General features: G+C 35.6%; 1 protein-coding gene across 1 annotated transcript in view; it reads left to right on the top strand.

Moving 5' to 3' along the window:
- LOC106055371 (zinc finger FYVE domain-containing protein 26-like) overlaps nucleotides 1–15142 on the top strand; it is a 49448-nt gene that overhangs the window by 22199 nt on the left and 12107 nt on the right. Inside the window, exons 26-32 of the mRNA XM_056025148.1 lie at nucleotides 718–924; nucleotides 2119–2346; nucleotides 7156–7407; nucleotides 7496–7591; nucleotides 8954–9104; nucleotides 10910–10999; nucleotides 11300–11487. Of these exons, the coding sequence (XP_055881123.1) occupies nucleotides 718–924; nucleotides 2119–2346; nucleotides 7156–7407; nucleotides 7496–7591; nucleotides 8954–9104; nucleotides 10910–10999; nucleotides 11300–11487 (1212 nt within the window). The remainder of the gene's footprint in view (nucleotides 1–717; nucleotides 925–2118; nucleotides 2347–7155; nucleotides 7408–7495; nucleotides 7592–8953; nucleotides 9105–10909; nucleotides 11000–11299; nucleotides 11488–15142) is intronic.

Raw genomic sequence — 15142 nt, 5'->3', positions numbered from 1 at the left:
TCTTGTCCAACTACCTTTTGCTAGGCCACCATTTTATTCTTTGTTAGGCTATACATCTGTTGACTGGTATCGCATCAATCACCCTACTGATGGCATAAATTAAATAGTGTTCTTATTTTATAACACTTCTACATTTTTTAATATACATTGCTTTGAGACCTGGGTGCTCTATCGAAGGCATTTAAGGCTCTTCAAATGCTTCCATCAAAGGCGTCTTCGCTCCATAATGGACATGCGCTGGCAAGACTACATTACCAATAACTATGCTCTGATGGAGGCCCGTGCTAGACAGATAGCACTCATTACCATTCGACAGTTGTGCTGGGTCCGACACTTATCCTGCATGGGAGACAACAGCAGCGATCTTCTTTGGCGAGCTTAAAGGAGGATGAGTCAATTCTCCCTCACTGGCGTAGAGGAAGGTAGCTGGCAGCAGATGGCCTCTGAGAGAGACAGTTGGAGAGCTCGCACAAAGGCTGCGGGACACACATTTGAGACCCCAAGAAAATCCCTTATTGAAGACAGGTGCAGGAGATGAAAAGAAAAGTTAAATAGACTTTAGGTGAACAACGGTTTTTGTCTGTATAAGATGCATAAAATAGCAGGTCACATAGTCAATTGAAACACTGCACTCATCCTTAATGTTTTGAATCAAAGACATTGCCATTACCGGTATTACATTTTTTTAAAACCAGATTATTTTTCTCTCTTCTTCAGACTAGTCAGCTCGTGAAGGTAGCAGATGGACTTAAAAAGTTTTACAACCCATTTATTCAGGCCAGAACACTGTTGACTATATGTGATCTACTTCCTATAGCTGTCAGCAAGGACTTGCTAGACTTGTGTTTGAATCAACTGGACCAAAAGTCAGGCCTGTGGTTGGCAGTGTACAACAAGTTTCAACTGTACAGTTTGTACTGCAAAGTAGGTGGCATAATATTGTTGTTTTTAATCATTTATGTGTCATAGAGCAAGTATTTAAACATTTTCAATGTGATTTACTGTTTCAGTGATTTACAAGAATGAACACTTTTAATGTGCTTTACTTGTCAATGATTAGAAAGAATATTTTGAAAACATCATTGACCTAGACTTGTGACATGATGTTGAGGTAGTAAGGAGAGAATTGTGTTCACCTTCACATTGAAATGTTTGTGATTAGGACACCAAGTTACTGACTTATTTTACTATCTACCACTATGACCTACGACTAGTTTTGGATTTGTTTTTTCATTAGAATGAAAACTTGGTCGATTTTTATTTAGAACTTCACCTTTAATATTACCTTCAAACTTTGTTATACTGAATAATTAGACATTGTTTTAAATCTTGTAATATAATATTGAAATATTGTTTCAAAATGCATTTGTATTACCTTATGATCTCTTGGTGGCTGAGTGGTAAAGCACTTGGCTTCCAAACCAAGGAGTCTTGGGTTGGAATCTCGGTGAAGACTGGTTTTGAATTTGGGGGATTTTTAGGATGCCTCTGAGTCTCCCTAACTGTAATGGGTACCTGACATTAGTTGGGGGAAAGTAAAGGCAGTTGGATATTGTGCTGGCCACATGATAGCTTTGTTACATCATCTGCCCCATAGATCACAAGGTCTGAAAGGGGAACTTTACATTTTGTGATCACTGGAAGTTGTGTTATTCTATTAAACTGCTATCAAAACAAATACATCACCAGTATGTCTATGATAATCATATGTTTCTTATACATTTTGTTTTGTTAAAGATGTAGCTCTTGAACCCTGGGCTACCAAACTCTTAAACCTGATTTCCTTAATCTCTTACTAATAAGGTTTCTATATGTGTCTATTCCAACTTAATTAAATTGATTAACACCAAGTTTGTTTGTGGTGCTATGCTCCTATGGCACTATATAGTTTAATTTTTTCTTGATATTTTATATACAGTCTTATCTAGCCAGTTATGTGGATTAAAAATTTGATCGAAGAAACTGAAATTTGTATATCTTAGGGCATCATTTTTTTCATATGACACCAACTTAAATTCAAGTTCTTGGGTTTAAAGGGTCAATCTTATTACTTTTATTTAATATAAATATATTTTTTTTAATTTAAAAAGAAAATTATTGTTCTTGTGACATTTGCAGATTTATGATTGTGCACAGAGACTACTTCCAGAGGCAACAGACTCGACACTCAACTGCTCAGACCAACAGCTGAGTAAAACTCTAGATGCATTGACTGCCAGTCCTCAGATCTCCACATACTGCTGTGATAACCCTGTGGACATTTTGAAGGTCTTAGAAAAAGCTGGTGACTTTGTGTCTGCTACAGCCTGGGCTGAACTTCAGAGTTTAGATCTAGAGATTGTAAGAGTAAGTTCATTATATGTAGTACATGGCAGTTTAAAACTGGAGGTCTGGGCTGAACTTCAGAGCTTAGATCTAGAGATTGTAAGAGTAAGTTCATGTATGCAGTTCATGACTGTTTAAAACTGGAGGTCTGGGCTGAACTTCAGAGCTTAGATCTAGAGATTGTAAGAGTAAGTTCATGTATGCAGTTCATGACTGTTTAAAACTGGAGGTCTGGGCTGAACTTCAGAGCTTAGATCTAGAGATTGTAAGAGTAAGTTCATGTATGCAGTTCATGACTGTTTAAAAATGTCTATGCTTGGCATCAAAAGAAGTATTGTGTTTTGAGGGACTCATAGACAGTGATCTAAAAATATCACTACAAGTCCTACAACTCATGGACATGGTATAGGAAGTGTATTATATAGTGTTTGAAAGCTTTAAGTGCATTAAAAAAAATCTGTTTGACTTCAATTTTGAGTGAGGAATTTTTGAAATGTATATACAGGACATGTCAGTATATGTGGAAAAGGCAGTCATATGATTTGGTGTACACTGTAGGCTACTGAACTACACTAAGAAGTAGTGGTCATCCAATACAACTATGCATATCACAACCTTCCCTTATTTAGTAATGTCACTGGAACATGCTTTGTCAGGACAAGAGAGTAAGGTTAATGAACAGCGCAGTTCTCCCTTAAGATGTTAGCATCTTGCAGTCCTAACCAACTGTTGTTTGGATAAGATGAAAGCCTGTGCATTAACTATGGTGGGAATGCCTTTGCTAAGATAGGTGCTCTCTCTATAAGCTGTTGTTGGGTCCATAGGAGTAGAAAATTCCTTAATCACTGGACTATAAACTGTTAAATCTCATTAGACAGACCTTCCTTAATCACTGGACTATAAACTGTTGAATCTCATTAGACAAACCTTCCTTAATCACTGGACTATTAACTGTTGAATCTTATTAGACACACCTTCCTTAATCACTGGACTATAAACCATGTTTGTGTGTGTGTGTGTGTGTCTGTCTGTCTGTCTGTAACATTCACAGTTACCACTTAAACCATGTGTGTGTGTGTCTGTAACATTCACAGTTAACATTTTTATCATGTCTGTGTGTGTGTTACATTCAGTTACCACTTTATTGTGTGTGTGTGTGTGTGTCTGTAACATTCACAGTTACCACTTAAACCATGTTTGTGTGTGTGTCTGGAACATTCACAGTTACCACTTAAACCATGTTTGTTTGTGTGTCTGTAACATTCACAGTTACCACTTAAACCATGTTTGTGTGTGTGTCTGGAACATTCACAGTTACCACTTAAACCATGTTTGTGTGTCTGTCTGGAACATTCACAGTTACCACTTAAACCATGTTTGTGTGTCTGTCTGGAACATTCACAGTTACCACTAACACCATGTTTGTTTGTGTGTCTGTAACATTCACAGTTACCACTTAAACCATGTTTGTGTGTGTGTCTGTAACATTCACAGTTACCACTTAAACTTTATTTGTGTGTGTGTCTGGAACATTCACAGTTACCACTTAAACCATGTTTGTTTGTGTGTCTGTAACATTCACAGTTACCACTTAAACCATGTTTGTGTGTCTGGAACATTCACAGTTACCATTTTACCATGTCTGTGTGTTACATTCAGTTATCACTTTAATTTGTGTGTGTGTGTCTGTAACATTCACAGTTACCACTTAAACCATGTTTGTTTGTGTGTCTGTAACATTCACAGTTACCACTTAAACCATGTTTGTGTGTCTGTAACATTCACAGTTACCACTTAAACCATGTTTGTTTGTTTGTCTGGAACATTCACAGTTACCATTTTTACCATGTCTTTGTGTGTGTTACATTCAGTTACCACTTTATTGTGTGTGTGTGTCTGTAACATTCACAGTTACCAGTTAAACCATGTTTGTGTGTCTGTCTGGAACATTCACAGTTACCACTTAAACCACGTTTGTTTGTGTGTTTGTAACATTTACAGTTACCACTTAAACCATGTTTGTGTGTGTGTCTGGAACATTCACAGTTACCACTAACACCATGTTTGTGTGTTTGTCTGGAACATTCACAGTTACCATTTTTACCATGTCTGTGTGTGTGCTACATTCAGTTATCACTTTATTGTGTGTGTGTGTGTCTGTAACATTCACAGTTACCACTTAAACCATGTTTGTGTGTCTGTCTGGAACATTCACAGTTACCACTAACACCATGTTTGTTTGTGTGTCTGGAACATTCACAGTTACCATTTTTACCATGTCTGTGTGTGTGTTACATTCAGTTACCACTTTATTGTGTGTGTGTGTGTGTCTGTAACATTCACAGTTACCACTTAAACCATGTTTGTGTGTCTGTCTGGAACATTCACAGTTACAACTTAAACCATGTTTGTTTGTGTGTCTGTAACATTCACAGTTACCACTTAAACCATGTTTGTGTGTGTGTCTGTAACATTCACAGTTACCACTTAAACCATGTTTGTGTGTGTGTCTGGAACATTCACAGTTACCACTTTATTGTGTGTGTGTGTGTGTGTGTGTCTGTAACATTCACAGTTACCACTTAAACCATGTTTGTGTGTGTGTCTGGAACATTCACAGTTACCATTTTTACCATGTCTCTGTGTGTGTTACATTCAGTTACCACTTTATTGTGTGTGTGTGTGTGTCTGTAACATTCACAGTTACCACTTAAACCATGTTTGTTTGTGTGTCTGGAACATTCACAGTTACCACTTAAACCATGTTTGTGTGTGTGTCTGGAACATTCACAGTTACCACTTAAACCATGTTTGTGTGTCTGTCTGGAACATTCACAGTTACCACTTAAACCATGTTTGCTTGTGTGTCTGGAACATTCACAGTTACCATTTTTACCATGTCTCTGTGTGTGTTACATTCAGTTACCACTTTATTGTGTGTGTGTGTCTGTAACATTCACAGTTACCACTTAAACCATGTTTGTTTGTGTGTCTGGAACATTCACAGTTACCATTTTACCATGTCTGTGTGTTACATTCAGTTATCACTTTAATTTGTGTGTGTGTGTCTGTAACATTCACAGTTACCACTTAAACCATGTTTGTTTGTGTGTCTGTAACATTCACAGTTACCACTTAAACCATGTTTGTGTGTCTGTAAAATTCACAGTTACCACTTAAACCATGTTTGTTTGTTTGTCTGGAACATTCACAGTTACCATTTTTACCATGTCTTTGTGTGTGTTACATTCAGTTACCACTTTATTGTGTGTGTGTGTCTGTAACATTCACAGTTACCAGTTAAACCATGTTTGTGTGTCTGTCTGGAACATTCACAGTTACCACTAACACCATGTTTGTTTGTGTGTCTGGAACATTCACAGTTACCATTTTTACCATGTCTGTGTGTGTGTTACATTCAGTTACCACTTTATTGTGTGTGTGTGTGTGTCTGTAACATTCACAGTTACCACTTAAACCACGTTTGTTTGTGTGTTTGTAACATTTACAGTTACCACTTAAACCATGTTTGTGTGTGTGTCTGGAACATTCACAGTTACCACTTAAACCATGTTTGTGTGTCTGTCTGGAACATTCACAGTTACCACTTAAACCATGTTTGCTTGTGTGTCTGGAACATTCACAGTTACCATTTTTACCATGTCTCTGTGTGTGTTACATTCAGTTACCACTTTATTGTGTGTGTGTGTCTGTAACATTCACAGTTACCACTTAAACCATGTTTGTTTGTGTGTCTGGAACATTCACAGTTACCATTTTACCATGTCTGTGTGTTACATTCAGTTATCACTTTAATTTGTGTGTGTGTGTCTGTAACATTCACAGTTACCACTTAAACCATGTTTGTTTGTGTGTCTGTAACATTCACAGTTACCACTTAAACCATGTTTGTGTGTCTGTAACATTCACAGTTACCACTTAAACCATGTTTGTTTGTTTGTCTGGAACATTCACAGTTACCATTTTTACCATGTCTTTGTGTGTGTTACATTCAGTTACCACTTTATTGTGTGTGTGTGTCTGTAACATTCACAGTTACCAGTTAAACCATGTTTGTGTGTCTGTCTGGAACATTCACAGTTACCACTAACACCATGTTTGTTTGTGTGTCTGGAACATTCACAGTTACCATTTTTACCATGTCTGTGTGTGTGTTACATTCAGTTACCACTTTATTGTGTGTGTGTGTGTGTGTCTGTAACATTCACAGTTACCACTTAAACCACGTTTGTTTGTGTGTTTGTAACATTTACAGTTACCACTTAAACCATGTTTGTGTGTGTGTCTGGAACATTCACAGTTACCACTTAAACCATGTTTGTGTGTCTGTCTGGAACATTCACAGTTACCACTAACACCATGTTTGTTTGTGTGTCTGGAACATTCACAGTTACCATTTTTACCATGTCTGTGTGTGTGTTACATTCAGTTACCACTTTATTGTGTGTGTGTGTGTGTGTGTGTCTGTAACATTCACAGTTACCACTTAAACCATGTTTGTGTGTCTGTAACATTCACAGTTACCACTTAAACCATGTTTGTGTGTGTGTCTGGAACATTCACAGTTACCACTTAAACCATGTTTGTTTGTGTGTCTGGAACATTCACAGTTACCATTTTTACCATGTCTGTGTGTGTGTTACATTCAGTTAACACTTTATTGTGTGTGTGTGTGTGTTACATTCAGTTACCACTTTAACCATATGTGTCTTTGCGTTTGTAACATTCACAGTTACCATTTTTACCATGTGTGTGTTTGTTTGTTACATTCATGGTTACCACTTTATCCATGTGCGTGTGTTTGTACAGAGTATCAAGCAGAGCCATGTTCATTATCTTCTGACTCTGGAGAGTCCAGACACCTTGACAGCATTCCAGCTGCTAGACACACTGCTCAACACATCACCCGCTGAGTGCCTGTCAGTTTGTCAGACTTTGATTGGATCCCTTGTGCAGCCAAGAGAGATCAAGTTTGTGCTGAGCTTCATGCTGAAGTATTTGTCCAACCTCTTGCCTTCTGTCGACCTTGAAGATTTGATGCTCAGGCGTATTGGGGCTAAGGTATAGCATAGGAAGATTTGATTTCAGATTGTCATTAAAACCAAGGAGTGATTGTGTTCTACATCAAACTGTTGTATTTTTTTTACAGGCCTTGATGTGCTTGCCTTCTAGACTGCAAGCTGAATACAATCATCTTATCTCATGCCCAAGACTGATATTGGAACAACTTTTAATGAATATGAAGGTCTGTTAGATCAGATTTTATTTACTTTTTTTTGAATTTGTACATCTTTTATATTCCCAAGAACAGATAGTCTATAGAATATGGACACAACTTTATGCTTTAAGACAATACACTAGAAATAATCTATATTACCATGGGTCATAGAAATAGATGATCTTTATGTTATCTATCCTAAAGATTGCAATATTTGAAAGGTGTACCAGTACTTTACTTTTACTATTACTGTTACATAAGGATGGGGCTTCTTCTAAATAGCACCCATGTTATGAACAAATGTGATCTATTAATGTTATCTGGTAGTGGGTATAGCTATGAGATGTATAGTCAATAACAGTAAATGTGTGACTTTATTGCTAATAATTTCCCTTGAGACTTAAAGCTAGAATTAGGTTATTAAGATCAACCAATCAGTGTTTAAGGTGTTCGTCCAGTGGTATATTAGTTCCTACTTTTATTTCCTAGGTATAACCTTTAGGTATGTAATTACACTGATGTGTGCAAATCATAAGACTTAACAAAGTCCCAGGTAAACATATATACAAATATTTTATTTACAATTAAAGTCAAATAACTGGATAAATAACTGGCTTATGCTCACAGGCCTTCTAAAAAAAAATAAACACTCTAAAAAAACACACTCCAAAAAAGTATGACACACCACACAAGTCATAGACTACAAATAAATACATAATCATATGCCCCAAGGCATTCGGGTAAAACTTTCTAATCCACTGTACAATACACATCAGGGTCAGAAAAACAACAACTTCTAAGGTCACAGGCTGCAGGCCATCACAACCACTTTCAGCCGAAATAAGGTCTTGATAAGCTATAAGCTTCAGGGAAACTTATAGTCATCCGTTCTGGTAAGGCTTTCTGATGATTCAAAACAAAATGTAAATCCATCAGAGACATAAGGCTAGAAAAATATATCACATTTGGGAATACCCAGGATAAAAATCATCAGGGTTAAAATATACTGCTTTCAAATCATTTGAGGCTATATCTACTAATTAATCAAAATATATAAAATATAGTAATGATTAAAGATATCCTTAGCCCAAAGATCTCCTGAGTATCCCAAGACAGATGACCAGTGACAAACATAGAAATATATACAGTTCACATAACACAAAGCAAGGTCAAGTGGTCAAGCTGGTAATTCAGGAGCAAGTATGAAAGTGACATTTCTGTTCAATCCAAACTATTAATTGTGCAAATAGTTCTTGGATTTGTGTGTGTATGTATATTTGAAAACAATGTTCCATCCTTGTGTCAGAGACAAAGTTTAATTTTTGTGTATTTCATGGCCGGCCTAGTTAATTAGACAAGCAAGTAGAAATTGTAGCTATTATTTTGTAGGTGGAGCTAGCAGGACAGATATTTGAAGAGATCAAGTCAGATTTCAATGAGATCAAAGAACTAAAACTGAGGGTCACGCAAGAAGAGTTTAATGGTCTCCTGGTCACTTATGCCAATAAGGCCATACAAGTCAATGTGGTCCAGGTCACAAGTAAGGAAACTTTTATATTTTTTTGTCTTTCTCTGAAAGAGTGTTTTATAACTTCTAGAGACTTGGGGATTTATTACAATTTTCAATGAATATCACACAGAAATATAGGACTTATAAATAAAAATTATTTAATGTTAATATAATAAAAAAAAATGTAAAATGTATTACCTAACTGAAATATCTACAAAGGTGGCGCCCTTCCTCACTATGCCTCTGTTTGATGCCCTTTATTTCTTTTTATCATCAATACAAAACATTTCACCAACAAAAGTACTTAACATAGAACACATGCATTGCTTAGACACTCGTCCAGTTTATTATAGAATATTTTTGATGAAATCATAGGACGCATTCTCGTCAGTAAGTTAAAGTTTACATTTTCTGGTTTGAAAGACATGCAGCTAATTTATTTGCTTTCCATTTCGTAATGCATTTGAGTCTGTTTTTTATTTGGCACAAAAGCTCTTGTTACATTATATAAAAAAAATTATGCTTTGAAAACTATGTTAGTTATGTGTATTTATGTGTAGTGGTAGTTAGGATGTGATAGTACAAAAGTAAACTTGGTTGTATAAAGTTTGTGTTTCTAAAACATTTAAAATTGATAAAACTAATCAGTTTTGTTCATAGCTACACTGGCTGGAGACAAACTCTTTAAAAAAGATTTGTTTCCTTCCTTATTTATCCAATAAACAGTTACAAATTTTAATCCTGCAAGTAATCATTAGTTTCCCGAGTGGTCATGTGTTATGCCAATATGTTTATTTTAAAGAGTTTTTGTGTGTGTGTGAGTGCCCAACTAATGAAAAACAGATTTTTTAAAAATGTATTTATTGGTATTCTATTAAGTTGTGTTTTCACATTGGAAGACAGGGTTTACTCCTTTGTGTTTTTATTATTTGAACTCAACACTACTGTCACCATTTGTACTCGGATTTGTCTCTTAAATCTAGAGATACCAATGATGTTGCTTTTATTAGTATTTATTAGTGTAATTAGTACTTGTTATAAAGGTCAATGAATTTTATTTTAAATCTCATATTGTTTTAGTTAAGAAATTTTAAAAGGTTGCCTTTTCTAGTATTGAACAAACTTAATATATTAAGCCAGTCCATGGATACTCTACCCTGATTGATACTAGTTAGCAGTTCAAAACAAAAGACTCAAACAAATGTTTTTTTTTTCCTATTTGTTTTATCCTAGTGTAATGAAGGGAGAATAAAAAAAAATCTTTAAAAAAAAATCTGTTTTTATATTATCTCTTTGAATAGATTTGTATAATTGAATGCACAGTGCTGTGAAACTAACTCATTCGTTTGCTACTGCTCTGCTATAAAATTTTATTAAATTTTACATTAAGATTTCTAAAATTTTAGAAAAGGATTTTTTTAATGCAAATATAAATCATATTGAGATTTTGAAAAACAAATTATTATTAATTGCTTAAAAATATTTTGTTAAGCTCTTAATATTCATTGATTTTTACTGCAAGGAAATGTACCCACTTTTCTCTGAGACATTTACTAATCTTTATTTTAAAAAAAGACAACACTGTACTAAATAACTTATTTTAAAAAGACAACACTGTACTAAATAACTTATTTTAAAAAGACAACACAGTACTAAATAACTTATTTTAAAAAGACAACACTGTACTAAATAACTTATTTTAAAAAGACAACACTGTACTAAATGAATAGAATGTTGTTGTGAAGCTAGTGTGTATGCCTTTTTCATTTATTATTTGATCATTCATGAAACTATTTCTTTAAAAAAATGTGTTTTTGTTTACTTTTGAAATTTAGCCGAGTCAGCCCGCAGTCAGAGTTCAAACTCAAGCAGTTCAGCAGGCCCAGATGACTTGAATATCACACAACGTTACATTGCAGAAAATGGTAGTTCGAGTTTATTCTATCACTTGTAACACTTGTAAATGTTTTTCTCTTTTTTAAATTTTATTTATTTAATCAGTTTATAGAATTAATTAGAAATCAAATAATTTTTTGGTATTTGAAGAAGTATTTGTTTTTCTTTAAAAAGTTTTTTTTTAAATTGATTACATTTTTGTAAAGATAGGTTTTATTAAGTTTATCTTGGATTAAAAGATCATTTGTTATTTCAAAATATATTGTTTACCTTGGCTATATTTCTGTTGCCTTCCACTGTCTGACATTACTTTGACCTAACTCTTGAAGTATCACCAACTGGAAGCTTCATGAACAGACAGGAAGTGGTCAGCAAAGTTTCCAGAAGACAGTCTGTCCTGCTGGCCAGAGACAAGCAAACATTTGTCATGCCATCACAACCTCCAACTCAGGATCAGTGGATGCCAGATAGTGCTGCATCTGTATGTACTGTCTGTATGGTGGAGAGGTTTAGTATGGTAAGTATAGGGCTTTGAAGTTTCATTTTTTATGGAACTCATTGGATAGTATTTGAGACTTAGAATGCTTGATTGAAATACTTGACTAATTTCTTTCCTAATCAGATGGCATTGTTGGGTGCTTGTTTATACAGATAGAAATTTGTATGTGTAAAGTCTGTTACATAACTAATGAACTTTATTACTAATCACACATTTGTTTTTATTAGTCTTCATCTCCCCCTCGTGTGGAGTTTTTGATCTCCCATCGAGCGCCTCCCCAGGTGGCGGATAGGGGAATGCCCTCCAGATATGGTGGGTACCGGGGAAATAAAATACCCGGGGTGGACCAAAATCAAACCTGCTGCCTTGTAGGAAGTGGAGGGATCCACAAAGGCTAGGGCACCTTACCCGAAAATAAAGGCAGCTATCCAGAGAGCTGAAAGGGGCAGCCCCCCAGATGGTTATGCACAGGGCTAACAACTCTGTCATATAAAAAATACTGTTACGAAAGCTAATACACACAAGAAAACCCGGACAGATCTCAACGGAAAACGACCTAGGCCTGGAAAAGGACATGATTTTTGTTTTGCGACATGGAACGTGCTAAGCCTTTATAGAGCAGGTGCGCTAGCCCAACTTACTGAAGTGTTAAAGAAATATAGGATACCCCTTGCAGCCCTACAGGAAATCAGGTGGAAAGACTCTGACATTCTCAGAACCAAGGAGTATACTATATTTTATAGTGGTGGAAGCACTAACAACTTAGGTACAGGTTTTGCTGTTAAAAAGGAAATGGTAGGTAATGTCATTGGATTTAAACCTGTAAGTGATAGACTCTGCTCACTACGTTTGAAAGGAAAATTCTTCAACATATCATTTATCAATGTTCATGCCCCTACTGAAGATGCAGATGATAACACAAAAGAAGCATTCTATGATAGACTGGAAAGAATTTATGATGAAGCGCCAAAGCATGACATCAAAATAGTCCTAGGAGATTTCAATGCAAAAATTGGAAAGGAACCAGCATTCAGACCAATAATTGGCAAAGAAAGTTTACATGAAGAGACCAACAATAATGGCATAAGATTAGTGGATTTTGCATCAGGAAAAGGAATGTCTATCAGCAGCACAAAATTCCAACATAAGAATATTCACAAGGTAACCTGGATCTCACCTGATGGCAACACCCAGAATCAAATAGATCATATACTCATAGATAAGAGACATGGATCAGACATACTAGATGTAAGAAGTTTCAGAGGAGCTAATGCTGACTCAGACCACCTACTAGTAAAAGCTAAATTTAGACAAAGAATAAGTACCATACACAATTACCAAAGAAAGAGAGCACAGCAATATGATAGTCAAAAACTCACAAAGGATCCACTTGTTGCAGAAACTTATAGAATGGCACTCCAAACACAACTGACAACATTAGAAAAGGACTGCGAAAATAACATAAATGAGCATTGGGAAATAATAAAGCATGCTATCAAAAGAACAGCAAAAGAGGTAGTTGGATTTAAACAAAAGAACAAGAAAATAGGGTGGTATGATGATGAATGCAGACAAACTATAGAAGAGAAGAACAATGCCCGAATGATAATGCTACAGAGAGAAACCAGGAACACTAAACAGCAATACAATGAAGCAAGAAGAAGGGCCACTTATAACTAAGAGACTTGGAAAATATTCAGAAGAAATCTTAGGTGACTACCAATGTGGTTTCAGACCCAACAAATCCACAACCGACCACATCTTCACACTAAGATGTATACTAGAAAAATGCCATGAATACAACATACCAATCCACCAACTCTTTATAGACTATAAAATGGCTTATGACAGTATCAGAAGGAAATACCTATATGACACACTACAGGATTTTGGAATACCCAATAAGCTGACAAGACTTATACATATGACATTAAACAACTCAAAAAGCAAAGTCATAATACAAGGAGAACACTCACGGGAATTTAGGATTAAACGAGGATTGCATGCTTTTCAATTTAACACTGGAGAGAGTTATAAGAAATATACACATAAACACAAGGGGAACTATTACTAACTACTTCAGGAGAGAAAACATGGGTCCACAACCAACAGGGACGATATACAGCCAACCTCTACAATACCTTGCTTATGCCGATGACATTGCCTTATTGGGTAAAGAAACCTCTGACATCGCTAGAGCCTTCATACAACTAGAAGAAGCATCTCGACCAGCAGGACTTGAGGTCAATGACAGTAAAACCAAGTACATCACAATGACAAGAGACAATCAAACAGAGGGACAAAATATCAAAATCAAAGACCACGAATTTGAAAACGTCCAAACTTTCAAATATCTAGGAAGTACTATTAATTTCAAAAATGACCTACTAACAGAAATAAAGGAAAGAATAGCAGCAGGCAACAGGGCATTTTATAGCACCCACCATCTACTTAAGAGCAAAATGATTTCAAGTAAAACCAAGAAAATAATATACAAAACTATAATAAGACCAGCAGCAATGTATGGAAGTGAGACCTGGACACTGACAAAGACATCTGAAAATTTACTTAACACTTGGGAAAGAAAAATCCTTAGGAAAATCTATGGTGCCATACAGGATGAAACAGGGTGGAGGACATGCACTAACCATGAGTTATATCAATTATATGAAGACCCACCAATAGTGAACGAAATAAAAAAGAACAGACTACGTTGGGCAGGTCACCTTGAAAGAATGTCAGACAACAGAGGGGCGAAAATCGTATACAAGCAAAAACCAAAAGGCAGGCGACCCAAAGGCAGACCCCGAATGTGATGGATAGATGACGTGGAAGCAGATCTGAAGCAGCTTGGGGTTAGGGCGTGGAGACGAAAGGCCCAGGAGAGATCTGAATGGAAGGATGTGTTAAAGCAGGCCAGAGCCCTCCATGGGCTGTAGCGCCACTGGGATGGATGGATTCATCTCCCCAGAAATCAATTTTTTTTTTAATCTCTGACCTATGTAGGAGGAAATGATGATAAAGAATATATTTTGGAGTTGACTTTGATTTGTCTGTTTTGAGGTGCAACATTACAGATTGCATGCTGTTGATGATTATAAAATTAATTAATTAATTTATAAAATTTAATTAAGCACATCTCCACCAATGACATCAGTCAATATTAACAATTCTAAAGTTGTACTTTAATGTTACATTTAATTACAGTTTCATGGCCTGATAGATATTTTGTATCCACTAACCAAATCAATATTGTCTTCTTATAATCTAATATATAAAGTAGAATGTAAGGTGTGTATATGTCCTGCATAGAAATCAAAATTTTTTGACCAATCTTGATGAAACTTATCCTTAGATAATTGTTGTGATCTTAGAATATGTAAAGTTAACCTACAAATAGAGAGTTTACTAGATTTAGGCATCTTGACTGTAGTAAAACTACATAGATACCTTTTATTATATAACAATGCTAAAATAGATTTTAAAAAATAACTAGCAATGCCGGGTAAAAACATAGGTAGAATATATCCAGAACTGAATAGACCTCATACAGTGAACCTGTAGAACAATATGTAAAGTGATGTGTACTAAGCATACTGTACGAAGGTTACACAAGAGTCTACCTCTCTGAAAATATCCATTTTGTTTTAGGATAAAAGAATTACTCTAACTT

The sequence above is a fragment of the Biomphalaria glabrata genome, chromosome 3 (assembly GCF_947242115.1).
Source record: "Biomphalaria glabrata chromosome 3, xgBioGlab47.1, whole genome shotgun sequence".
Taxonomy (NCBI): Eukaryota; Metazoa; Mollusca; class Gastropoda; family Planorbidae; genus Biomphalaria; species Biomphalaria glabrata.
Note: the sequence above shows the minus strand (reverse complement) of the source record. Positions and strands in the feature narration are given on the sequence as shown.